Source organism: Haliaeetus albicilla, chromosome 26 (assembly GCF_947461875.1).
Source record: "Haliaeetus albicilla chromosome 26, bHalAlb1.1, whole genome shotgun sequence".
Lineage (NCBI taxonomy): Eukaryota > Metazoa > Chordata > Aves > Accipitriformes > Accipitridae > Haliaeetus > Haliaeetus albicilla.
In genome coordinates, this window is record NC_091508.1 from 19,378,507 (window position 1) to 19,405,210 (window position 26,704).

The 26,704-nt window shown below is 51.9% G+C and overlaps 1 protein-coding gene across 2 annotated transcripts in view; it reads left to right on the forward strand.

The window, feature by feature from the left end:
• Positions 1–10,592: 10,592 nt before the first annotated feature.
• OLFM1 (olfactomedin 1) overlaps positions 10,593–26,704 on the forward strand; it is a 34,483-nt gene continuing 18,371 nt past the window's right edge. Inside the window, exons 1-2 of one of the 2 annotated variants that reach the window (XM_069771053.1) lie at positions 10,593–11,121; positions 24,358–24,507. In XM_069771053.1, the coding sequence (XP_069627154.1) occupies positions 11,056–11,121; positions 24,358–24,507 (216 nt within the window). In that variant the 5' untranslated portion in view covers positions 10,593–11,055. Of the gene's footprint in view, positions 11,122–22,032; positions 22,473–24,357; positions 24,508–26,704 lie in introns of those variants that run through there. The other variant, XM_069771052.1, reaches the window with a different exon arrangement.

Genomic DNA, 26,704 nt, shown 5'->3' on the forward strand with positions numbered 1-26,704 from the left:
TTGGCTGAGCACACCCGGCTTTGTGTTACGGGGGATTCAGCACCATAGCTGGACAAATCCAAGGCAGCAGAGCTGGCTGGAGGAAACTGTCTAAAAACGCAAGCGATTCACATTATTCCCAATATTGCATTTTTCTTTGCATTTAACTACTTGGCCAATTTTTGTTAATTTACCTCATTGCTATTATTCGCTCTGCTTTACATGCTGGAAAATTGAGGTCCACAGGGAATTTGGGCCGTTCCCCAGGGGGGAATAAGAGGAGGAGAGCCCCAGCCCCGTGCAGCCTCGTGGGTCTTGCTCACCCTTGCACACCCCTCCTTGCCCCCGACTGAAATCCCTGTTTATTGCGCTCTGTTTCTTTACCACTAGGAACTTTAAAAATGCTAAATGCTCAGAAGGACATTTCAGTTTGGATTTGATCCCCATGCTGACCTGTAGTGTACAGTTTAATAAGGCTGGTTTATGTATGCCATACCCTAAATCTAAAGGTCAGGGGTTTGGTGGCCATAAATATTCAATCCGCACAGATTGGGTCTTTTAAGCCTCCTTTTAAATATTTATGACGGTACTTCCATGGCTGCAGGAGAATGTTGTAATAGCATGAAGAGAGAAAAAATCCTTCTGTATCTAAAAGCTCAGCATGAGCCATTTTCATATATTATGCATCACTAAGTGCTGTTTATGGCCATTCTTGGCGGAGTCTGTACTGTATCACAGCAGAGTTCATGAATTCGGGGCTGTGCAGAGCCCGGGGTGTCGGCTGCACCGTGCATCAGCCCAGGCATCGCCTCCACCACGGCGGGCACAGCCGGTGGGGTGGCTGAAATCCCGGCAGCCCGGCATCGGGGCAGTGGGGGTCCCTGCAAGGTGAAAGCGGTGGAACTGTCAGCTCTCGTCCTCCCCCAGACCCACTTGCCTTGCTGGCCCGCAAGCCTGTTCCCCAAACATTTTGCTCCAAGCTCTGGAGATCCGTAGAGGGAAGACCCCACCGTGTCTGGTCTCTTAAAGAAGGGCCAAGCGCTTGTATGCACCAGCTGAAGGGCGGGCACGGGTGTGCAGTTATTCTGCTATTTATTGTCTCATGATATTTTGCTGAGAAGTGTCAGGGAAGCGCAGAGCACCACCAACATTAACTGCAGAAAAACATCGCCTGGCTTTCCTAGTGCCATTTGTTTCAGTCACAGCTGTGCCCCGCTGCCTCCTAAAAGAGCTCTGCCGATTCTGTGGAAATCATCTGAAAACGAGAGCGGGTAGGCTGGATGCAAGCGGCAGGATGGAGTCAGAGCTGTGGCCAGGCATCATCCCCTTGATGCTGGGGCTCAGGACTGCCCCAGTGCACCACTGGAACGGGAAACTGGTCTCTGCGGATCAAACGGGGGGACCGCAGGGCGAGCTAGCAGGGAGGTCAGCAAAGCTGAAATCACTTGTAGACCTTAATCAGCTTCTCATTAAAGCTGAAATGGGCTTTTGTCACTATGCAGAGCAGCACAACTCAGCCTAACGGATACCTCTTCCCAGGTGCTGCTGGAGAGCGGCCTTATTACCCTTATCTCTCTAATTTTCAGAAGTGCTTACGGTTTAGGGGGAAGTGCTATGTCAGCACGGTTTCCCGGGACTCGTGAACCTGTATCATGAACTTAATCTCCCACATGAAGTCGTTTTGTGCAATGTGAGGGAAAGTTAACTGGGTTTTTCCCTACTGCACTGAAATTGGCCCCCAAGCTCTAAAGAAATAGGACAATGATGAACAAGCGAAGGGATGTACAGCATACGCTGGTGTGCATACAGAGTGGGATGTCATAGGCTTCATTTCCTTAGGAAATCAGGTTTAAAATTAAGGCTAATCAGAGTTAAAAAACACTGCAGTTACCCTAGACCAAATGATACTATAATGTACTCAGTATATTACATTCTCAATAGCAAAGCAGCATCTGCTACATAAAATGAAATGTGTGTGTCACCATATGTAGGCAGCATAATGTGGACTCAAATTAAATAAAAACATTTCAGGGTATATGGTCCAATATGCAATCTGGGCCCTGGGAAATGCTGAGATTTACTCTAAAGTTCTTAGCAGTTGGCTAAAACACTGAACCCAAAACAGTGCAAACTTGTTTTTTTAGCAACATAAGCTGTTGTCTGCACTTCCCTCCCTATGAGCCAATATTACTTCTGGAAATTCAGGAATGTATTGTTTTTCTTTTAAATTTTTTTTTATCGTCTTTTTTTTTTTTTTTTTTGTCTGAGGCTTTTTGCATCTTTCCAGTAGTTGCAAAATGTCTGAGAGGACAGAACCCCAAACGGTAGCAAATACTGCTTTCTGTCTAATAGCTGCCCTCCAGAAATACCATGGAAACTCTGGGAGACCACACCAAAGCCCCATAAACCAGTCAGATGATAGCCTGTTATCCGCGTACCACAAATAAAAAGAAAGAGGTAAACTCTGCAAAATTGCTTGCCTCTCACCTTTTCGAGCTATTTTTTCCCACTGAAATCTCTCCCAAGCAAGGGGCTTCTCAAGCAAGGATGCACAATTTAGTGCTATTTTAAAAGAGATCAGACTGCTAAACTGCACAAGGCAATCTTCCCTGGGTGACTTGGGCTCGTTGAGTCTCTGCTGTTAGTTGTTATCCTCCTTGACCCCATTTGTTGATACGAAAATGTGGTATAAAGTGTGGATTCCCTCCAGGTTTCAGAAACACCAGGAATGTGCTGGAGGTTTTGCCTGGCTTGGGTAGCAGAGGAGTTTGTTATGAAACATTGATCCTTGTGTGAGTTCGAGGCTGCTGGGAAGTTTGCAAGCCCTTTAAAATCTGCTAATGTGGATTTTGTTTTCTTTTGACGGGAATATATCAAGTGCAAAAACCACTTTAAAGTGCTGGGAAGGAAGGTGGTGTTTGCAGAGGAACTGTGACCAGCTGCTTCAGAAGATTCTGCCCTCCTGCGCCAGATTTGCCTGGCATGGAGTTTTATCTCTCTCGCTCAGGTCCTTGAATTACTTGGATAATGAAGAGGCCAGGAAAGGCACTGTTCTACTCTTTAAAAGCAGCAAAACAAAATTTCTAACTGTGAGGCTTGGACTGAAGCGTTTGATGAGGGAAAAAATACGACCGTACCAGAAAGCAAAGGAAAACACAATGCTACTAATGGAACTAGCTGTGCAACCATCTGGAAATTTTGGATACACCTGTAACGGCTCTGGGAATTCACTAGGACACAAAGGCAAAATACCTGCGTGCTGTTTGCACCGGGAAAAGATACTCGAGATAATCTCAAGAAAAAATGACAGGGAGAAGACTGTAACAAATCTGTTCCTGCCTGGGGCATTGCGGTTGACAGCAGACTTTGCCTTGGGGTCATCTGAGACTTGAGGCAGCAATGGGGAAAGGACTCAGCAGCTCGCAGAAATTGGAGGCGTGTAGGCGGCTGCAGCACCGAGGCTGGATGCCACCGAGGCTGGATGCCACCGAGGCTGCTGTCTCACACATCCATCCACCGCCCCGTCCTCTTCACCACTGCCAGCCATGTGCTGCTTCAGTGCAGCGAACAAAGAGACAAGCTGGAAACTTGATAAAAAAATCAGCCTGGATGGGGTTTGGTTTTTCTCTTGCCATTAGGTCTGCCTTTTCCATTTCGCTTCCTACTATTTGTCTTCTGCACCTCCCCATTTCTTCAGCTGCTGTATTATTTCTTCTCTCTGATGGAAAAGGCTGGTTCTTACCATTCCTCGCGCACTCTGCTGGTTTCTGACCTTTTCTCACTTGGTATCCCTGAAGCATTACAGGATGAATTGAAGTCTGGCAGTGTCCGCTCCTCAACCCACTTCTGAGCAGGAAGGTGAAAAGCTGCAAAGAATGAGAGAGGTTTTCTTAAAAAAAAAAAAAAAATCATGCCATATTTTCAGATGCATGCATGCGTCTTGCTTTTCATTCCTATCATCTCCTCTGTCCTTTTAGGTGCATTTTGAATTCCCAGTGCTGAGACAGCAGGTGAAAATGCATGGGAAGTGGCCTTGTCTGGCTCCAAACCAACTGCCCAAGAGATCAGGTCCTCAGAGAGTGAGACAAATCCATGAAATTTGCCTGAAATCAGCTGAAATCGGCCCCGAGTTGTTTTCAGCACTTCAGGGTATGGGTAGATACTGAAGCAGCTTTTCCAGTGTCCATGGGGACGTTCATTATGCAGCCAAGATGTGAGCAGACTGTGGTCGTGGTACCTACAGGAAAGCATTTGCCGAAGCATCGCGTCCCTCCCGGACAGAGACTGCTGCTGACACCCCACAGCTCTGCTCCCCACCACCCGCTGATAATGGTGCGAGCGAGTCCCTCACCCTGAATATTAGCTTTGCCTGTGCTCAACACCGAGGAAAAAGCATAACCTCCTCCAGCTCCTGTTTCCAGCTGGAGCGGGGAGAGCCCTATTCCCGTTTCATGGTCCTTCCTACTGAGTCCGTGTGGGACCTGGGGGTGTTGTCACCTTTCTGAGTTGGCTAATCCATGACTTTTCCATGCCATCCTCATGAACGGTGTGCTCTGCAAGTCCATAGAGGCTCTCCTGCGGGTGGTGAAGGTGAGGAGGGGATGTCCCATGAGGGGCTGAGCCGACAGAGGGTCTGGCAGGAAAATACTATGGGCTAGAAACTAGCCCCCAGGAGCAGAGAGACAGCCCAGAGCAAACAGCTCTGCAAGGAGGCACGTGCTTGGCCCCGGTGCCGTCCTCGTGTCAAGAGCTGGCAACAGGGAAACGGCCGCTGCTCGCTGGTGTTCCTCAGCCTTTGTGCCTTGGGACCAAATGCAAAACCCACCGACATGAATGGGGAGGCGTTAAGGGGCCAGTTATTGAAGATGTGTTCAACTGGGGCAGCCAAATAGCAAAGCAAACAGCAGGCTCAGGTGTAGGGGCGATTTGGAAGATCTAGGTGAAGTCCCCTCGCATGCCTTGGCCAAACGCACTGCATCAGTTTGCCGTTCCCGTTGTGAGTGGACGAAGGGAGCTGCAAACAAGATGTGTCTGGACATAAAGAGTACGTTGCCACATGTAGGATCATTTTTCAAGATGGGGAAAAAAAATAAACAGCCTGTAAATACTTGTAACCCTGGGGCAACAGAACCATATATCCTGGCAACGTATGTGGGTTTTACTGTTCCTTGACAATTTGCTTTGCTACTCATGAAAAAATATGTTGGTGCTGTTACCTTAGCAACTGCCGCATCACGTTATGGTGATGCTCTGCCCGAGGTACATGGAGCCCTGCCTTAAAGCAGCACGTACGGCTTTGTGGTGCCTTTTCCCCTGGAAAGGGAGCAGAGCTGAGCCCGCACCCTCGCCAGGGATGCTACAGAAGTTGGTAAAAAAACAGGAGGAAGTGTGTTAATTTAGATTTACTGTTTGGACCATAGCACTGTCTGATCATGGCCCAGAGCCACTTGGGACTACATGCTGTATACACTTGCAAGAAAAGGGAGATATTTTCCAAAAGTGTTTCCACTTTGTAAGGGAAGGAAAAGGACGTTAAGTGAGCATGGGCAGGCTGGATGTACAGCTTTATTCAGGTGTCTCCACCCCTAGCGTCTATATTAGCATCTTCTACTACAGTGGGCCAATTTTCCAAGAAACACCGGGTTTTGCCTTCTTTTCAGTTGATGCCAGTAAAAACCACCAGTGGAGAAGTTCACCCCCAGTCTCTGTAGCTGGCATCCCGAGGCAATTCCTAAGAGAAGAGGAAAAACTATTGCACAGGCAGCCACGGTGGCATCCTGGCTGCCAGAAGAAAACATTCTGTGTTCATCATTGAGACTGTCTGCATGAAATGGGCTATTTAGGAGGATCACACAGGTATGATTTCCTCTGAGGATAGATTGCCCGCTCCTTGAGTATCAGATGCTACTAACCCATTGCCGCATGCTGAATGAGTGCTCCCAGAGGGGCCCTTGCAGCGAGTCCTCCTGTCACACACTCTGAAGCCCCATGACAGCGATGCTCGTGCCTGGCATCTCTTCCCCCTGACATTTTCCTGACAAAGGCATCGATAGTTTGGGTCTCTTTGGAAAATCAATTTTACACTGGGCAGCCCTTGAAGGACCACCGCCAAAACGTCAGCTGAGCCAGCAGCCCCAGGAGGGGACACGATCTGTCTGGCCTCACTGATTTTTACGAGAACGGTGAACACAGGAGGAGACAGGAAGTTTGTACAAATGTATATGCCTCAATGGGTCCATGAAGTAGCGTCCTTGGTGTTCGTGTTGGGTGGAGCTGTTGTCCAGTGTAGTTCAATTGCAATACTCGATTTGCGTATTTACCACCAGGTAGCCTTGCCCTTCCTGCCCGGAGAAGGCAGAGCTTTTTGCAGAGGATGAGCTGTGCTGAGGAAAGGGCAGCTTGTGCTGCTGGGTGGCTCGTCCAAGTCCAGCCATCAGCAGAAGCGAATGAAAATGGCAGTGTCTCCCTTGGAGTTGCGGCAACACCTGTCCCGTGAATTTGGTTGCCTGTTTCATCCCAGTGGGGATTTTGAATGTGGAAATTATTCATGGTTGCTCCCAGAGTTGCACATTGCTCTCCTTCCCTCCTTGGTGTCACAAGCAGGGGATGAGGCTGAATACAAGGGCTGAAGGACTGTTGGTGTCATCATATCCAGCCTGGGGCTGCTGAAAGTCTCCTACTTCTTTGACCAAATTATTGCCAGTGGAAGATCTCTCCTGTTCCATTGAGTTTGCTTTCTTTTGTCCTCAGGGTATATCAGTGCTGTCAGAGCTGACTTTCACCTCCCAGGTTTTCTCAACAGCCACCTTGGCTCCTGTGAGTCAGCTGAAGCACACCGGGCTGGCAGCACTGGGAGAGTCCCTCCTCGGTGTGGGGCATCCCAGCAAAGAGAAATCGTGTCTTACCAGTATGATCATATGCTGCTTGGGGGACCAGGCAGGGAACCCACTTCCCAGGAAGAAATTCACTTTGCCATGGTTTTCTGCAGGAAAGGCCCCATGCACGGAGCACCAAACAGCAGGGCTGGGCTTAAAGAGAATTTCAGCATCTGTGGCTTCAGTAAAGGTTCATCCTGGTACTAAAAGGGGCCAGGGGAAAGGGTGCAAAAAAGATGGAAAGGCGTCTTCACTGAATTTATACAAAAGGCAGGACAACTGAGTGTGAAAATAGGTCTTTTGAAAAAAAGTGCATCTGAAATGTGCCTTTCCATAGGTAACAAAGCGCCATGAAGCTATTTTCACCACACCTGGAATGGCCCTCATCTCAGCAGGGATGAAGAGAGCAGGACCCCAGCAAGCAAGAGGTTTTCAGAGAGGTGGCAGGTGAGAGGAGGTTGCAGAGCCAGGAAAGCTCCCTGCGAGGGAGACCATCACCCTGCTCTTTGAGGAGAACATAGAGAGTTTTGTTCTTTAAATCTAGATCCTAGTAAAGGGCAGAGAGAACTAGGCCATGTGAATGAAGGGCCACCATCTGGCCCCGTGCAGGGAAAGCAGTGGATGGGGCCCTGCGAGGTCTGCTGGGAAAGCACCAAACCAGCCAAAACTCAGCCCAGAGGGAGGCAGGGTCAGGCAGGAGCTCGCTGGCTCCCAGAGGAGCATCTAGCATCCTCAGTTGAGACCCAAAGAGGGAACCACATGTCTGTCCCCCCCCAGTGCCCAACAGCACCCAGCTGCATGTGTCGTGGCTCTGCAGATGCCTCTGGTTCCCAGCGCAAAGGAGCTGCCTGCCATCCCCTGCCGTCCCTTGCCATCCCCTGATGTCCCCTGCCATCCCCTGATGTCCCCTGATGTCCCCTGCCGTCCCCTGCCCGCCTGGTGCTTTTGCATTGACGGCAAGTCCGCATCCCGGCGGTGGGGCAGCTCTGGAGGCAACGTGGTCTAGAGAGCGGAGTGCTGGCCTAAATCTCATCTTAGAAATCAAGAAGAGAACCCAGAAGTGTTTTGATCTCCTCTCCTGCATCACACAACAGTTTCATTGAAGGCGTCTTGCCTGTAATTTCTGGAGGAGCCAGGATGCATCTTTCAGAAAGGCTCTTGGCTCTGATTTAACTATGTCAAGCAATGGAGAGGGCACCGTGCCTTCAGCTCAGTTATTTCACAGTCTGATTATCTTCCCCTGAGGAAAAAAACAGGTCCTATTTCTACTCCAAACTGTGGACTCTTGCTTTGACTTTTTTTATCAGATAAAAGAGCCTTCATGTACAGAAACCTTCCCCCAGGCAGCCTCCTCTCAGCCCTCCCTTTTGCTGGTGAAGGAGCCGGCACCTCTTTAGTCGCGCTTCATGGGCAGGTTCTCCAGACCTTGAACCCTTTCCAAATTTCTAGAGGTATTTTTCAAAGTCTGGGTAAGACACTGTGGGAATTAAAAGATCCGGGTTGTGTTCCCAGGCTCCTCTGCAGTGTCACACTGCGCAATTTTGTTCCTTTTATTTCTCTTGGTTTCTGTGATTTACGTCCTGGGAGTGGAGCTCCGTGGGACAGGGCTCTCTCCTGGAGGAAGGGCCTCACACTCTGGAGCCTGCAGCTCAAGTTCGATAACAAGGTTCTTGATATTAATTAAGAAAGACTTCAAAAAAAGAATGAATTAAAACAAATTGCAGAGCTGATGCTTTTGTCGTTTACCCAGGTGCAAGCTGTGACTATTACCATGAAGGTCAATGAAGCTAGATGTGTATAAAAGCAAAGGAGGAGGAGAAAAGAGATTTCCCTTTGGGGACATGCTGTTGCTGACTTGGAAAAGGTCCCATTTCAGAGCTTTATCTGGTACCACCGTGGAAAGCAAGGGGAGGTTCTTCTGTTCTGAGGTCTAAGAAGACACCCAAACTGTGTCACCCAGCAACGTAAGGCAAAGCTGATCTCATCATTGAAAATTTCTGCGTGAAAGAAACTCTCATTGCTAGTCTTCTGCACCTCTCAAGTCTATTTTAAGCCCTGTGAGCTCCGGCTGCACCTGGGCCCTCACATGGTGCATCCTGAGCTGCATCAACCATGTGCTGCCTTGTGTCACAGGGTTAATAGGAGGCTGCTCAGGTGGTTTTTGAAGGCACTTTAAACAGTGCACTCAGCCGAGAAATACAGCCACGTGTAACTCGCTAGTCCCCCATCCCTCCCCTGATTTTTGCTGAGAACCAATTCACAGGCAGGGCATCCTGCTGCGATCCCTGACAGGGGGAAGGTGATGCCTGTGGTAAAAAAAACCCCACACTTCTAAGGCACCAGGGGAGAATATGTTCAAACCCTGTTGTACCACTAATGCTTTTGGTCTTATTGTGCTGCTCTTGATAAAGTCAAGGGGAACTTAATGCTTTTTAAAGGTCCTCAGCTTTTATAGGCTATAAAGCATTGACCTTAAAGGGAGGTGCTGAGGGAAGTATATTAAAGATAGAGCTACGTGGGATAGTCAGACATGCCAGCTTTCCCACAGCTGCTCTCTGGACTGCCTTTTTCCAAGTTCACTTTAAACTAATGTGTTGATTGCGTTCCTAGAAAAGAGCTGCCTGAAGCTGCAGGGTGTTGCTGCAACCCACTCTTAGGAGGTCCGGGACAACCTTCCCTTGGACATTTGCTGATGGCAACACACAGAAGTCTTTTTCCAGTTTGTTCTCAGCTGTTTGACCCCACTGAGCCTCAGCCACCGTGCTGTAAATTTCCTGATTTCTGCTGAATGCTGTGCTCTGTGATCCCAGGACTTGGAAAAGGTCCTGCATCAGCTCGTCACTACAGAGAGCCCATCTCCCGCTCCAGTAATAACCAGTACCAGAGGACTCCAGAAGAAGAAACCCTTTGCAATGAGCAATCAAGGGGGAAAATCCTCTTGTGGGGCCTCTGCTAACTGCGGGCCTGTGGCAAGTGATTTCTATTAAATCATTCAATAATCATTAAGAGAAGATCTGCATTACATTTCTCACCTCTGGAAAAGGGGGATGATGCTATTCACCTGCATTGCCAGATATTAAGAGACTTAATAGTGAGGTCCTGGGAAAACTGTGGTTTGGAAAGCATTCAAGGAATATGTGTGAGACAGAAAGGAGGGTTAAACACCCCCCACAGACCTTAGGGGGGGAAGGGTGCTGCCTGTAGCCCCCCCCCCCGCCAAGCCCCTGATGGACCAGCAGGACCCTTGCAGGGTGCTGGGCGCGGATGCAGGATGCCCTGCAGAGCAAGAAGGTTTTCACCATGCTCCTACTGCCTTAAATTAATTGGGGTCTGAGCTTTACAGCGGCTGTTGCTCCCAGCCCTCCTGGAGGACTTCGGTTGGGTAGGGGGTTGGTACTGTGGGGGGGCTGACATCCCTCCGCACCCCCAGGGAGCAGGGGGACCTCTGCAAGTCCTTTTGCCCCCGGGTGGCAGGGAGGGAAGGGGTTATCCCCCCCTAATGCCCGGTCCCAGCTCTGCTCCCCGCGATGCCCCACCAGCATCGTGTCCGTGTCCCCCCCCGGCAGGACCCGTTCTCCCGGCACCGCCGCTCCCGAGGCTGCTTTTCCAGCTCTCCCTTTGCCGTGTTTAGTTAAATTTCCCCCGCCTTAGTTGATGTCACATCCTGTTCCACAGCCATCCCCTGCTAGTAGCCAGCCCTACCAATTCCTTTCTTTTTTTTTTTTTTTTTTTTTTTTTTTTAATCCCTGTCCTCTCCCCATCACCCCCCCTTTTCAAGGCAAACTTTTGGCAATAGCAGAGATAATCATTTCGTGCTCCGTTGAATTTCTCCTCGCAAATGTCTTTCGATCAGGGGAGCCATTAAGAAAAAAAAAAAAATATTACCAGAGAGCCAGCACCGAGAGCAGAGGAGAGAAACTGGGATCCCAATAAATATGCAAAGTGAAGGCTCTGCTAAGCAGATTTCTTGCATTGCTTCCTGGGGGTGCTGAGAGCCGCCCGGAAAACCATTCTGATTTTTTTTTTTTTAATTGTATCTTGTTGTCTTTTTTTTTTATTTTTTTCTTTCTTTTTTTTTTTCTAATTAAAATAATAATAACAATAAAGGACTGAGGAGGCAGCGAGGCGCTCGGTGATCGGCACAGGGAGACTCGCCCGGGAGGTGATCTGTATGCAAGGTGCCTAGAACTGGGTGCGAGACATGCAACCGGCAAGCAAGCTCCTGACCCTCTGCTTTCTCATCCTGATGGGCACAGAACTCACTCAAGTAGGTTTCTCTCTTGCTTTTCCCACCCCCCCTTCACCCCCCCACCCCTTCTCTCCCTTTCTCCCCAACGCCATTTTCTATTAAACCTCGAGAGCACAAAAGAAAACTGGAGTAGGATGCTGCACCTTCGTGTGTGTCCCCCTTTTCTCGGTGTGTCCCCCCCACCTTTGCTCAGCCTACGGTGCAGGTGGCCCCTCTGGGCTTGCGGGGGGGGGAGAGAAGAAGCAGGTCGGACCCCAAAGCTGGGCAGAGAAGGGGGCTACCCCAGTGTGGCCACCCCGAAGGGTGGGTGGGGGGTGGGGGGGCCCACTTGCGGGGAAAGTTGCCGTGCGGGGCTGGGGGACACACACACACGACACAGCGGGACCCCCACTGCAGGGCTCGGGCTCGGCGAAGTTCGGGGTTGCCTGTCCCGGGGTCCCGCAGGGACGTGACGGGAGGCCACGGTGATGGGTCCCTCCTTGTCACCCCCCCCACACACACACACCCCCCAGCTCCTCGTGTGGGGGTCGCTTTGCTGATTTTAGGTGACATTTAGATGTCCCTCGATGTTTCCATCTATGACAGCCTTCTAGGAGAGAGGAGCATCTTATTTATCTCCCTCTCCCCCCTCCGCCTTTTTTTTTTTTTTTTAAACTGCATTTTAATGCTTGCCTTTGCTGTCCCGGCCCCTGGAGTGAGTGAGTAGTGGGGCTGGGGGGAGGAAAGGAGGCACACAAAAGCCATCTCTTACAAGTGGAAATAAAACTCCATTTGACTTCTTTAAGATAATTGGGGAGAGGCCGGCAGGGAGGTTGTCTTTTGTTTTTTTCCCCAGTCACTGAGGAAAGGAAGAAAAGTAATTGCAAGAGGATGCTCTAGATTGTGGGGTTAATTGTGATGCTGCCTGGAAGCAAAAAAGAAAGAAAAAGCAGCTATAAATAGGAGGGGAATGGAGGCTTCTTAGTGTAGGAGCAATTAGCAGCTGGGCTCTCATCCTGGATGCTTTATGTAGATTATTTTTTTCCTTTCTCCTGCTGACAATGCTCTCTCCTGTCACTTCCCTACTGCTGAAGTTTCAGTAGCTGAAGCCTTTTGGCTTTGCAGCCACCAAGTATTTCTGCTGCCCCCAGGAAGAAATGGCTAAAGAGCTGCCTTAATTGCATGGAGCCCTGCAGAAAAGGGATGAGAAGGTAGTAATTTGGCAAGGGAGGGGAGCAAAGAAACCCTAGAGCTGTATGGATGAGGAGGGGTGGCAAGGAACCAGAGCTGCAAGTGAGTGCCCAGGAGAAGCCCATTGTGTGCGAGAGGATGCACGGGGAACACGCATGCGCTGCGCTGGACAAAGCAGCCAGCGACCGCCAGCATTGCTCAGGAATCAGCAAAAAAAGGGGCTCCACGCTACGCACCCGGCCCAGCGAAGGACACGGCCAGCCAGGGGCCATGGCAGCGTCGTGGCAAAGCCGTGTGGTGGGGCTGCCCCTTGTCCCGCTGCCCCTTCAGCCTTCCCTCCCGTCCAGCCCCGGGGAGTGCACCCACAGCCCGGACGTGGGTGGTAGCCCACTCCCCAGGGGCCATCACCGTCCCTTGTCAGCCCCCACTGCTCTGCATTGATGGGTTTTTTTCAAGGACGCGGAGTTATCGCCTCTTGTGCCGAGGATGCTGCCGTGCCTGGCTACTTTTTTTCCTTTTCTTGCTTTCTGTTTTGGTGAATGCAGCGCTCCAACTTTTCGCCCAACTTTAAATCGGGGTGGGGACGGGGGAATCAAATCTGCTCCGAACTGTGGGGCTGAGCGCTGCGGGCTGACTTTGGCAGAGTTACCTCCCAGCCCGTCCCTGCCTGCTGGCGGCAGGTTGGAAGCCCCTGCTAAAGCCCTGGCTTTGCTAAGCTGCCTTCAGCTAGAGCTGGTTTCTGGTTTGCAGTGTCTACCTGGGCTTTGCTGCCTGCAGGTAGCCGAGTCCTGCCAGGCCCCGCACTCCGGCCACGCAGAGCTCTCCCACCAGCGTGCCTGCCGACTCGCTTGGCACTGCAGAGCCCTTTCAGAGTTTTAGCATCTCATTTCTGTAGCACAGCTGCCAGATGCAATCCCCAAATATGCCTTTCAGCCCAGGCACCGCCCAGCTCAGTGTCTTCCACGTTTAATTTGGTGCCGGATTCACATCTCCATCACATGCGTGGAGTTTCTCCCAGACCCTACAGAGATCCCATGCAGGGGGAGGTTCAGGGGAGAGAGGTTGCTGATTTAGGCAGCTTTCCCTGATGATGCAGAAGCTGCTGCCGTCCCCTCCTTTCCCTCCCTGCAGTGACACTGGCAGGCCAGCGCACGAGAAAGGAAGAAATGGGGAGAGGGATGGCTGTTAAATGGGGCTGGAGGGGGTGAGCACATGGCTGTCCTTCCAGCTGGGTGCTGGGAAAGCTCTTCTCGTGGAGGGAAGGGAGTTGTCTTCAAGGTACTGGTACTGCAGCATCCTCTGACGGTCCCCCTGGGGGGGGAAGGATGCCCGTGCCCGGCCAGGAGCACACGGGTGATGCGCACGCTGTGGGCTGCACCTCTGGGTTTGGTAGGGGCTTTGAGACCTGTCTAAGGTGGATGGTAGTTTTACCTGGGTGAAACAAGGGGACAGCTGCCCTTACATGCCCCCCCATATCCCGGTCCTTTGCAGAAGCCCCCCTCAATCCCCCATGTGCCCCCGGCAGGCAGGGCCAAGGGGGGTGGCAAGAGCCCCGGCCCCAGAGCGAGACCTGCACGAGGCTCTGGGATTTCTTCTAGGTGCCAAAGGTCTCCTAATTTGTTTTGCACCTTGCCTTGGCTCTCCACAGGTCAGTGATCAAAACCCGAAATGACATATTTCGGCTGGGTTGAGCAGGCTGGTTTCAGGGTGCAGTGGCCAGGTATGGGGGGGGGCAGAGCTGCTGCTGCTGCGGGCACCCCAGGGTGCAGCACCCTTGCTCTGGCTGTGCACGCAGCTCTGGGCAAAAGACTTCCCGGGCAAAGCACAGGGCTTTCTCTCCTTGTCTTCTTCTCGGTGAGACCCAGGGCAGCTCTCCTGGTGACCACGAAGGAGCAGAGCCAACTTACGCTCTCGAAGGATCTGCTTGTCACGTGCAGAAAGGTAGCGCTGCCAGAAGGGCAGAGGATTTGGGCTGCTGTAGTAAAGCCAGGGGTGTCAGCAGAGGGGGTTCAGGATGCCATCTGCTTGTCTGTCCAACCCGTGCATTTGTCATGCCTCGTGCTTGCTGGCAAGCTGCTGGGATATTACCAGTGAAAACCTCTTTGCATTCCTCAAAGTTTTGCAGGCGCAGAGTGGGGCAGCCGGCGCTCTGACATCCACTTACCCAGTAATCATTGAAACCACACAGGAAGAAATACCTTCCTGGAGCAGGCAGTTATTAAACATTTAGGGCTCCTGCAAGAAGAAAAAAAAAAAAAATCAAACCAAAACAAACCCCAAACCAATTTTGCCATTGATTTTCCTAAAAGCACATCAGGTCCCTCTCGGGGCTATTTTCAGGGCAAGGCGGGGAGCTGCCAGGGATGCACGCTGCCCTCCCCAAAGCTGCCTGTGCCCCTCTGCCCTGGCAGCACCCAGCCCGGCTGTGCTGGCTCCTTTCCCTCCATGGGGGACTTCCCAGTGCCCAGTTTGGCAGCCGGGCTCTTCCCTACCCTGACAGGGAGATACATGAAAACTAGTAGGATTAAGCTGCAAATCTGCAGCCTGTAACAGGAGGCAGCTGCCTCATCTCATAAACCAATTTGTGTCTAATTTCACTAACTTCCACTCTAACCAATAAAAAAGAAAGGTAATTTTCAGCCCTGGGTCATATTTATTACTCAGGTTATCAGTCCTTGTAATCAGTATTAGCATCACTGCGTAAAGTAATACAAAACTAATTACTATCTGAGTGAATTAGATAGAATAAGGCTGTAGACTGCATTGGCAGTGGAAGAAGCTAATTCTCGAGTTATGAGTGATAAGTGTTGGCTTTGCTCTGCTGTGATGATGAAGCTATGAACAAAAGGGAACAAGGCAGGCACAGAGACACCCAAGGAGTGTCCCTCTGGGGTTTGTTGCCTGTGGGTGCTTCGGCCAGGCAATTTGGGAGACCCGGGCAGGCAGGGGGATGCCCGAGAGGTTGAGTCAGTCAAGCAGTCCCCCCAAAAGGGGGAAGATGCACTTGGGGAAACTGAGGCACAGAGCCTGAGACGTGTCTTAGCACCAGCAAAATGCGACCGTGGGGGAAGAGCACCTCAAAATCCTGATTCTCCCTCTTCTGCAGACTGTAGCTATTGCTTGCCACCGCCCTTCCAGAGCTGAGCACAGGAGCCCTGGTCCCAGCCCACGGACTGGCTTTGTCCTGGGTTTTGGCCCTGGGAAGCTTTCTCCTTGTTCAGGACCCAGGTCCTGGCTCCCAGCCCTCCTCCCCATCCCACATGGGAGGCAGCATTCAAAAGCAGCCAAAATGCAAAAGATCTCCTGGAAAGATAACAGCAGGGCGATAGCACGTGTCAGCCCTCGGTTCAGGAGCACGCAGCAGCGAGCAACTCTGGAGCAATGTCGTGTTTCCTAGCAAGCCACGTGCAGAACAAGTTTTCAGTGTAAAGGCACTTTCTGACTGGAGGCGTGCGACTGACCCAGGGAAATACGCCCAAAAAAATCATCGTTCCTAACCAAAACATCCGAGTAACAGGAACCCACTGACGCGCCCGTGAAACCTGCGCCGACTTTAATGGGCTCTGCTCTAGCTCAGAGCCTCTGACATGTATTGGCACTCGCTGTTAGAGCATGAGTTTAATGTCAAGAGCAGCTTTAGCTAAACACAGATTTAGCGAAGTGAAGACCTGCAAAGGGGATTATTCTGTTCCAGTGTAACATAAGGAGCATGTCCTTTCTGCTGCAGGGTGTTTCTACTCTACTCACTGTGCGGATAATGAAAGGAAAGGTTGCGGAGTGTTTTGTGTGCGGAAGGAGTAGTCCCCATGTCCATAGCTGGGGGTTAACTTTCCGGAGCACGTTGGGCTGCCTGATTCCAAAACGTGGCCACTCCTGGAGTGAAATACAGAACCAGGCACAGGCAGTTTCACACAGAGTCCCACCAGGAGCTGGCAGTGATCTGCAGCATCGTGGTCACTGTTTCCAAAGCACTTTGGGGTCTTTAATTGCCATTTTCTTTCCTTCCTTCGCTTTCCCCGTCTGTCCATCCATACGTTCCCTGTGACAGGAGGGGAAGAGTTTGCTTTGCGTTGGTCCAGTGCTGAGGTGACAGGGTCCGGCTCCAGGACCGAGGCTTGTGTGAGTGATGGTAGCACAGGTAGTGACAAAACCAGCTGAAGGGGCAAGAATATTTGGATGTCAGACCTAAAAATCAGGGAAGCCTGGTATGATTTATTGCTGTGGCAGTCGTGACCTGCCAAGGGACAGTTGCCCCATGGCAAATGCAACAGAAGATTGTCCCACGCTCCAAAGGTGATGGGTACAAAGCGTATGTTCCTTAATGAGGATGAAGTTGCCCAAGCTGCCTCCGAGGGTAGGTGGGCTTCCTCTTCTGCCTGACACTGCTCACAGACCTCCTGCTGCCCACAGGCCGGTGCGGAGGGATTTTGGATACCTCCTGCCACAAGCCCAGGCGATGGGGAGTGTGAGTGGAGGGGGTGACTGTTTACTGAGTTGAGAGAGGGATGAAAAACATCATCCTTCGCTCAAGAGCAGAGTTCAGGGCTCTGTCCCCCAAAACCCCATGGTGCCAGGCAGAATGCAGAGGGGCACAGTGACCACCCAGCGCAGTGCTGGGGTGGGCTCGGACCCTTGGCCTGAGCCCGCTGAGCAGGCAGGGCTGGGCTGTACCGGCACCTCCTCACCCTCAGCCTTGAGCCCCGCTGCAGGGACCCCCACGCAGAGCTGCTTGGCATCCCCACGGCCTTCGGCTGCCAGACGTGCTGTGCGGTGCCAGGGAGAGCGGCACCTCGCCCTCGGTCAGGGGGTGCTCTCCCATCCGCGCGTGACGGAGGTGGTCCTTTCCTTTCCCTGCTTCCATGCAATCCACACTCCTCTTGCAAGTGCGGCAGCACCTGCCAGTGGGGCAGTAACAGGGACTCTGGCAGCCCGGCATCAGTCAGGACGCCGGGAGGGATGCAAAGAGTCAGTGGAGGCAGAGGGTCCTCCGAGAGACCAGTTCAGAGCCTCTCCATCAGCTACAGGAGGCAGCTTTGGAGAAAAGTTACTTAGTCCAAGTATCTAAGGAGGATCCCTGAAGTTACACAGCAAGGTCTTTCCGGAAAGGACAGACTTTTCCCGCAGCCCCTGGCCAGAGGGCACGGCACATCTTGTGGGTCTCCAGTGCAGAGAGAAGGACTCGGAAAGAGCTGGAGTATGGGCTGTCCCGTGTACTGCAGAGCAGTCCCAGGGCAGGCCTGAGTGCCCTGCCAAATTACTGAGTCCTGTGTTCCCAGGAGAGGAGCTGCCAGCCCTGGGAAGGTGCCTGGGGCACTGCCCTCCATTGGGCAACCGGCTGAGCTGGACACATCCTCCTTGCTGGAGATGGCAGGTGTTAGCTGAGATGCCTCCAGTACTTACTTAGCCAGCTTGGAGCACCAGCAAGATTTGAGGTGTTAAAATACGAGTGTATGTATTTTAAAGCAGATCCCATCGTCTCACCATGCATTAAATCAGAGTTCTCTGACTGTGGTCTACGAACAGCATCTCCACATAAGCTTGGGAGCACAGGAACTTCAGCACCTCTTCTCTGAACCAGCCAGGAGAGGGAGACAATGACCACCGTGTCCTGCACACTCACACACACTCACGCACACACAGGAATTGGCTGTGTTTGCAAACTTGACCCTTGTAGGCCTCCTTTAGGCAGACAGTCACATTTTGTATTATCACTTCCCAGCAGCGGAATTTTCCACTAAGTAGCTATTTTGGAAGACCCTGTTCTTTGCTTTTATCTATCATTCCTCCTCTTTCTCTGCTCAGAATATATGCATGCAAATAGGATCTTTTGTGCCCTAACAGTTCATCTTTTCCTGCTGTTTACTCTCTGCTTACAGCAGGAGAGGCACCGAGAGGGCAGCTCTGCAACCCCTGCTCTTGTGGGGAGGGTGACTGTAGCGGGTGCACCAGGACAAGAAAAACTCAGGGACATCATGAGGTTTTTTTTCCAGGCAATGCCCTGTGCAAAAAAACCCAAAGTGAGCAGGAGAAAGGTGAGCTCAAGCAGTTCAGCAAAACTGGTGCAGAAGACATTTAAGGGCCAGATGCTCCTTTGCTCTGGGAAGGCCCATCAGCGAATGCTGTCAGGTCAAAAAGAGTCACCTGAGTCTCCTCCTTCTTGATTTCACTAGCATTTCTTCCAATTTGCCCTAGCACAAGTAAAGGCAATGTCAGATCTCCCACATCAAGTTCATATCCCTACTGTTTTTTTGCTACCTGTGTTTCGTTTTGTTGCCACACTGGGCTTCTAAAACCAGGAAAATCATTAGGTTAGGGAAGAGGTTTCCACATTTGCACATCACCTACTTCAGGAACTGAGATGACAGAGGTCATTTTCTTGCTTGACGCCCACAACCTAACATGGCACGAGGCGACCAGCAGCATCTCATTGCGCAGCAGCAGCCGCCCCACCTTCCCTCTCAATAACCCTTCACCCCTAAAAAAGGGAAACAGTGGCATTTCTGGGAGCCTCTTTTTTTGTCAGGTCTCTGCTTTGGACAACCTGACGTGGGCTCAGCTTGCGTTGCCATGTCACGGGCAGCCTGATGTGTTGGGGAAGGGCTGTGGCTCTCTGCCAGCTTGGGTTATACCCTACAGGCTCAGGGCCATCCTGCTCCCGGCACAGGTCATTAATGCATTAAGTCACTGAACTTTATGAAAAGGTATGGAAAAACAGTCAAGCTCTTGGTGTCCCTACCTTAACTCCTTTTATCTTACCAGCAAGGAAAAGACTCCCCCAAAACTGCTGCTTTTGGCTATTTCGGCTAGAAGCAAGAGAAAGAAAGAAAATCACCTGGATTTCTCTCTCCCCCGTTATTACACACACACAGCCCCTCTTTCAGCTGACATGAAGGGTTTTGCTCCAAGGGAAGAGGAGCAGCTCTGCTGACTGCCAGTGCCCGAGCCCAGCCTCCCCTCCCTGCACAGACCCTCTGTGCCAGGCAGTGGGAAAAGATTCCCAGTAATGGGCCTTCTCCTCCTCAGGAGGGACTTACAGCTGCTGCTCCTCTCTCTGTACCTTACTGTCCCCGTCTGCAGAAGCTTTAATCATTGCAAAGCACTTGAAGGGCATGTGAATGAAATCACCTGTGTGCACTGGTAGGAAATGAGTCTTTCTTTAGCCCAGGTGGAATCCAGAGCAAGGCAAAGGAGTGCTTCTTACCCTGCTGAATACCATTTTGAATAATAAAGTATCCGTAGGTCTAATTCCCTTTGTATGTGTTTGGAGTAGACAAATATGAGGGATAAACTTTACTCACAAACTCAGTTTCAGAATGAACATTAAGGTGATTTAAGTGTAGCACTCATATGTTTTTTATGGTATGAAATCAGATAAGCTATCAGTGTCAGCTGCTACAGTGCTGAGCACAGCATAAGGACCTGTTAGAGCAGAACAGGCTGAACTGGAATAGAATGGGGAGCTGTGATTTATTCTAAAAGATCAAAGCCATCCGAGGCTTTTGCCTAATCTTCCTACAACCACAGCCCAAAACACCTCCTTGGTGCTGACCTCCTCAGGCACAACACTGCACGACCCGACGGCAGTTTTGCCATGGAGAGGGTGCCTGGGCTGGGTGAAGCTGATTTCACAGGGTGGAAGTAATTTATGTGCTTTGGGATCCCTAAGCAGGGGTGTCCAATTCAGAGGGCAGGAGTGTTTTCTTATTGATTTCAACAGCAGATTGACCTGTCAGCTAGCTGACTTTCCCGGATTAGAGCTGGTCTGGCCCCAGGTGGGGGAAAGGGCAGGGGTGATGTGGTTTGCAGGTGTTGGGAAGCGAGGGAAGGGAATGGCATCTCAGCTGCTGCAGCCTGTGACACGCACCAGCCGTTGCCTTCCAGCTGCCAGCGTCTGATTCTGCTGCCACATTGTCGGAGGGACAGGATCCGACCTGGCATCAGCGCTCGTACTCTAACTCATCTCTTTTTCTCCACCTGGTGGACTTGCTAAGTGTGCTTTCATTTCAGCGCTTTACAGAAACTCCCCCAGCGCTCTCTGCAGAAACAGCTCCGCTTGGCTGTTTCTGGTCCCTGCTCCCTTTGCCCAGACCAGCAGCCAGCTGCTGGGGAGGGGGCTGTAAGACCCACAACCCCATGGAGCCATGCCATCGGAAGAGCAGCTCTGGAGGTGGCAGGTTTGGGGCTGGGCTGATCGGACTCCAGTGGGAATGTGGTAGCTCCCGCGGGCCAGCCAGACTGGGGGTGGTGGGGCCACGGAACAGTTCGGGGTCTCCTGGAGAAGGGCCGTGGTGGCTGCTCCAACATGCTGAGGCTGGTCCTATACCAGTGGAGCGAGGGGTGTCACTTCCATCCTCTGGAGAGGGCCAGGGGATTAATTTCATAATTTGCTTTGCACAGGGTGTTTAAGGGCTCACTTAGGGAAGGATGTGCAAGGAACTGCAGGTCTCTGTTGGTTGGAGACTTTGGTTCTGGAGTAACCAGGACAGTTCTGCAAACGCCTTAAGGAAACCTGAGCTGTGAACAAGCTCCATCTCGCTGCAGACTACACGCCAGGCCTGCACAGACGGGCTGTATGCTGTTCGCAGTGTAAACAGCCCATAGCGTTCCTCGACAGGGTCTGCCTCGGAGCCACACCAGCCACAGAAAGCCAAGAGTTTTCTCCAAACTCGAGGATGGGATGCTCTAGCAGTGGCTGATGCTGTCCCATCTCTCCTGTCCAGGCAGCCCTGCCTGCTGGGAATGGGGTGAGCGTTGGGGCAGGAGCAGGGCTGCCAACTCGAGGGCAGGCAGAGCTGCCAGGGCGTTTTGATTTAGCTCAAGCGTACCGGGTCGGAAGGCTGTGGTTGCCGAATGTGGTGAGGGGGCAAGCGGGGATGCGGCGAACCCTCTGACGGCCCACGGCCCGGTAAGACCACGCATTTGGGGACCACCAGTTGCCCCCCACCTCGTGAATTTGCGCTGGAGCAGCGCAGCCCCTGCGCGCAGCGCAGCGGAGAAACGCTGCTCCCGGCTTCCCTCGCTGGCAGCAGCTCCCCTTTGTCCCCTGGAGAAGCTCTGTCTCCCGCACAGCCCTTTTTCGCCGCGGCCCCTGCGGCCGGCCGGCCGACCACCGACCGACCCCGACCCCCGCACCGCGCCCGGCCCCGCAGCGCGCCCGGCGGTCCCGCCGTCAGCCAGCAGGGGGCGCCGCAGTGCCGCGCCGCAGCGGGGCCGCGCCGCAGCGGGGGAGCCGCCCCCCGCCCCGTCCCCTCGCCGAGGCTCTTCTCCTCCCTCCCCAATTCTTTTCCGCTCTCCCCGAATCTCTTCGTCTCCTCAAATCTTTTCCCCTTTCCCCGACTTTTTTTCCTCCCTTCCCCAATCTTTTCCCCCTCTGCCCAAACCTTCCTCTCCCTTCCCCAAGCCTTTCCACCTCTCCCCAAGTCCTTTTCCCCAACTCCCCAAATCTTTTCCCCCTCTCCCCCATTTTTTTCTCCTCTCCCTCCACTCCCCCTTCCCCAAATCACCCCCCCCAATTTTTTTTTTCCCTCCCCCCAATTTTTTTCCCTCCCTCCCCAATTTTTTTCCTTCCCCCAAATCTCTCCTCCCCTCCTCTCTCCCCTCCTTCTCCCTCTCGCCCATCCGCAGTCGCTCCGGCTGGCTGGGCGCTCCGCGGCGCTCACGCCCCCCCCCCCCTCTTTACCCCCCCTTCCCCGCTCCTCCCTCCCTCCCTCCCTCCCCCCCGCCCCGGTCCCATCCCGCCTCCTGCAGCCCTTTCGTTCCGCTCCGGCTGGGGCGCGCCCGGCGGCGGGTGCAGGGAGGTAACCCCGCTCCGGTGATACCGTGCTCCGGTAAAAAAAAAAAAAAAAAAAAATACTGGTTCCGGCAACAGGCAAACCGGTTAAAAACCCATCGCCAAGCGCCGGGCAGGGCCGCGGCGGGCCGGCGGCGGACGATGGGCCGGCGGCGAGCGGCGGTGGCGGCGGCCGGGCGGCTGGAGCAGCCCGTCCCCAGCGGTATGGAGCCCGGCGCCGGTACAGAATGAAGGGTGCCTGGCTTCCCCCCCCGCAGACATGTCTGTGCCTTTACTCAAGATTGGAGTCGTCCTCAGCACCATGGCCATGATCACCAACTGGATGTCGCAGACGTTGCCCTCCCTCGTGGGGCTCAACACCACCAAACTCACGGCGGCCACGGGCGGCACCTTGGACCGCAGCACGGGAGTAAGTGCGGTGGGGAAAAAGGGGGGGGGGGGGGGAAGGTCGCTTGGCTGCCCGGAGCATCCCTGCCTCCGGGGGGCGGCTGCGTCCCGCTCCCCGCCCCGGCCGCCCGGTCCCTCTTTGCCCGGTTACCCACCCCGTACCCCCGGGAGCTCCGCGGCCGTCTGGCTCCCTCCTTGCTGCAGAAAGCAGAGCCCCGGGGAGAGGCAGGGGCCCCCCCGAGATGGCGGGGAGGGTGGGGGGAGCATCGCTTGCGAGAGGGGTCGGGAAAGGCTGGCGGTGCGGGGAGAAGATCTCCTCTCCTCCCGCAGCTCTCGGGTTTAGGCAGCGCTAGCCCTGAGCTGGGGGCTGGGGGCGCGCCGGGTGTCCCCCCCCCCACCTCCCCATGCCTTCAGCTAAAGGGTGGCAAAGTTTCCCTCGTCGCCGCTTGCAGTCGCGGGGCGAAGCAGCTTGGGACAGCAGGTGCGAGTCCCGCAAGCTCGCCTTTTGCTTCCCTGCCTTTAATCAATAGTCGTTAATGGGATGGAAAATGCGGTGGAGGAGTTGCGGTAGGTTTTGGTGGTGCCGTATGTTTCCTGTCCCTGTTTTGCTGGAGGGCTGGTACGGTGCCTGGTCTTGGCACTTTGGAAATGGCTGAGAAAAACAATCCTTCCGTCTGTCTTCCCTTCGCAGGGAAAAAAGGGGCACCTTTCGCCTCCAGGCTGCATGCTTGTGCCTTCTAAAAGAGCTAGGGTATTACAGCTCTGCTGTTCCGAGACAAGTATTTCATGTAGTGGTTCTGCTGACCGTGAATGAAGATAGGATCTTTTTTTTTCCATGTTACCAGGGATTATGAGACCCATTTATTATTTCTTTTCCCCCGGTTGTTTTACCTAGCGAATCAAATTGTCTGTCTGTCTGCCTAGCCTTCTCTCTTAGTGCGTGTCGTCTGTCGATGTGGATATTTGCAAGGTTATTTGTAATATATTGAAATAGTAGAAAGAACATTTCCCTTCTGTTTGGCAACACGGTGGTACCTTCAAAGTGATCGGAGGCTGAATTGTGATTAAATAATGCATTTTGCAAAGTGCTGTGAGATCAAAGGAAAATTAAGATCAGAGAGGTTTGGAGAACGCAGGGGGCACGAGGGGGGCTGGGGAATGTGCTGTGTCTGTGACTGGGCTCCCTTTCTGTGGTGTGTCCTGGAAGCTCGGACAGACGCACTGATCGTACCCTCCGGATCGCGTCTCTTCTTCGCCGGCATGGTTCGCAGGGCACGGCACCAGGCTTTCCCTGCCCCGGACCTGCAGCATGTTTGGAGGGAAATGGTTGTCTGGTGAACCTCCCTATGCCCAGGAGAGTCTGGGCGAGGAGGGGGGAAATGTAACTCCCGGTGTCCATTTACTCAGGAGAGCTGATTTTCCTGCTGCCGGATCCAGGAGAGCTCTGCAGAGGCATGTTCATCAATACTCAGCCCTCAGCCAGGACACCGTATCCTCACTGGTAGCTCGGGCACATCCTTCTCACGGTGTCAAGGAGAAGTCAAATGCTTTGTAACGACAGCCGGGCAGTGGGTTCCCCACCCTGATGCGCTGGGTGCCTTACGGCACGCTACAGCCCTCGCTGCTTCGGGGCTTTCCTTGTGCCCATGCTTTCCCACTCACATTGCCTTCTTGCTTCAGCTCTTGCTCTCCTTTTCAGACCCTTCTTTTATTTGTCCCCATTCCATATTTTTGCATTACAAGTGAATTTTGCCAGCTGGGCCCTCGGAGGAGCCTCCCTCCGCTTCCAGCACAGCTCTAGTATCTGCCACATCCATCCTGCTTCTTCCACTCATGCCCCTTCACCTCCCACTCCCCTGCCAGGCCTCCCCCCATTTACTTAACCCGTCTTTCCCTGTGTTAATTAGGTGTTGCCAACCAACCCAGAAGAAAGCTGGCAGGTCTACAGCTCTGCCCAGGATAGCGAGGGGCGTTGTATATGCACAGTGGTGGCACCTCAACAGACGATGTGCTCGCGTGATGCCAGGACAAAGCAGCTGAGACAACTATTAGAAAAGGTAATGGCTGACCCCTTCTGGGAAAGGTGGTTTGGTTTGGCATGACATTGGGAGTAAAAAAACGAGCGAGCTGGGCTGAGCCTTGGTTTCCAGGGAAGACAGACCCCTTGGGCCAGACCTCCCGTGCCGTAGTTGTCCCCATGTCTGTAGTGGGGGAATAATCAGCCACAGTCAGGAAGATAAATCTCTTAAGTGTTTCTCAGGCACAGAGGAAAAGGGACTGTGGCCTAAGGTCAGCTTAAAACTGCTGAGATCAAAGCAAAAATATCGAACCATATTGCTAAAAAAAAAAAAAGTTGTAATTTACTCATTTTTTTCATTACGTTAACACAAGCAGTTTCAAAGGATGAGCCTCAACAAGATGAGAGAAGATAGAATTAAAAACCCAGAGCCCATGCATTCCTAGCCAAGCTGATATTAAAAAGGTCAAAAGAACAGTACAAGCTGTCAACATCAAATAGCACAGAAATGACAGTTTAGTGGTTTTCTTTCTAATGTTGACAACCACTTGATTAGTTTTTAATAGTCTGCTGTCCAAAGAGATCAAAGAATCTCATTAGGGAAACATTCCTGATAACAAGAAATTTTTCAGATAATAGATTTTGTTGAAGAAATGCTGTTTCATGTGAAATGCTGCTCTTCTCTTTAAAATATAAGTGGACTCCTGTGCTGGATATGTAATTATCCCTCATGCCCTAATGCTATGTTGGCATGTGTTGTGCATGGACAAAATAATTTTTATCCTGCTGCTTTCGGGAAGTTGATGTATTAGTCACTCGTAACAATATTAAACCTACGCTTAACTGATTTTCCTATGATGTGATAAGAACAGTAAAGTGAGGCAGGAAACATTTAGCCCTAAAATACTTCTTTGGTATGTCAGAGGCTTCTAAAAATAATCCCACTCAAGCTTTGATTTCTCTAAGCAGTAACGGCAATCGGTCCAAGAGCACATTTGTCTAAGAGGCAGCAGGCGTTATATTAGCAGCTGACACGGGCGTCTGAGAGCCATCGTGTTCCCAGAACTGCTCGTATGCATTAAACAAGCAGGATTTGACCTAATGCCCTCTGCTAATGCACAGGCGAGTTGGGCATACGAGACCTGGGATAACATCAGTTCCCGTGCGGAGGGTGTAAGTGCTCAGTGATTTTTCCCTTATGCAGCTCTCCGGCTGCCAATGAATAAAGTGAGGGAGGAGCGGTATTTCAAGGCATGTGTTCTGGGGATATGTTACCTGCCTGCTAATCTGTCTGCATCTCACTCCTACACTAACCTATATGAAAACCCCAAAATAAAGAATAGTCTCTTAGTGCCAGACACCTGCTCTTGATGAAGGCTGAAATGATAATCCCTATAGGAAAGTGCAACTGCAGAGAAGAGCTTCCAGCTTCCCAGGAAGGATTTCAAACCTGAAAACTCCTTCCCTCATCTGACATTTTAACTCTAGCTTTGTGATGGGAAAAGTCGCAGCTCCTAATTTCTCTCTGCCAGCAGATGAAGAAGCATAATATGTCAAAGAGGTAATTGTGTTTGGATTTTCAAAGGAGGAGACCTGGCAGTAACCTATGGAAATAATAAGGCATTGCTTTTATGAGCAAGAAATAAGCTGCATTTGTGTGGGTGTGTATGCGTGTGTACACAAACCAATTGTAGCATCTTCAGTGAAAATCTCTGCACAGAGGCTTCAGCAGCTGAATGTACTTTGAGGTTCAAAGCTGCCAAGACCCCATCTACCCTCAACACATGGGCACGGGCATATGCGTAGAAACTGTAGTTCATGCTGTTTGCAAGTGAATCCTGGGCACCCCGTCAGTTTAAAGAGCAGGCGTTAAGTGAGGTAAGGTGAGCCAGGTCTGCTTGCCATCGCACAAACTGTTCTGCCCGTGTTTTGACACTGAGGTGTCTGAGCTCATCTTTGGCTGGAGTACACGGAGTCCTTCCAGCCTTATATGTGTCAGGTGCTGAGTCCAGATCTTGGACTGCATCCAACCCGAGACATCACCTAAATCCTGTTCATAAACAGATTATGTTTTATCTTCAAATGGATTTTTATTTATTTTTTTTGGCCCTGTTATCTGGGAGGACTTCCTCCTCTGATGGTTAAACCATTTTTGATTTCCTGCCAATTCTTATTCTTTGCCAGCACTGATTTCCAGATTAAACAGTTCTTTTTGTTCCTTTGATATTCACTCCGAG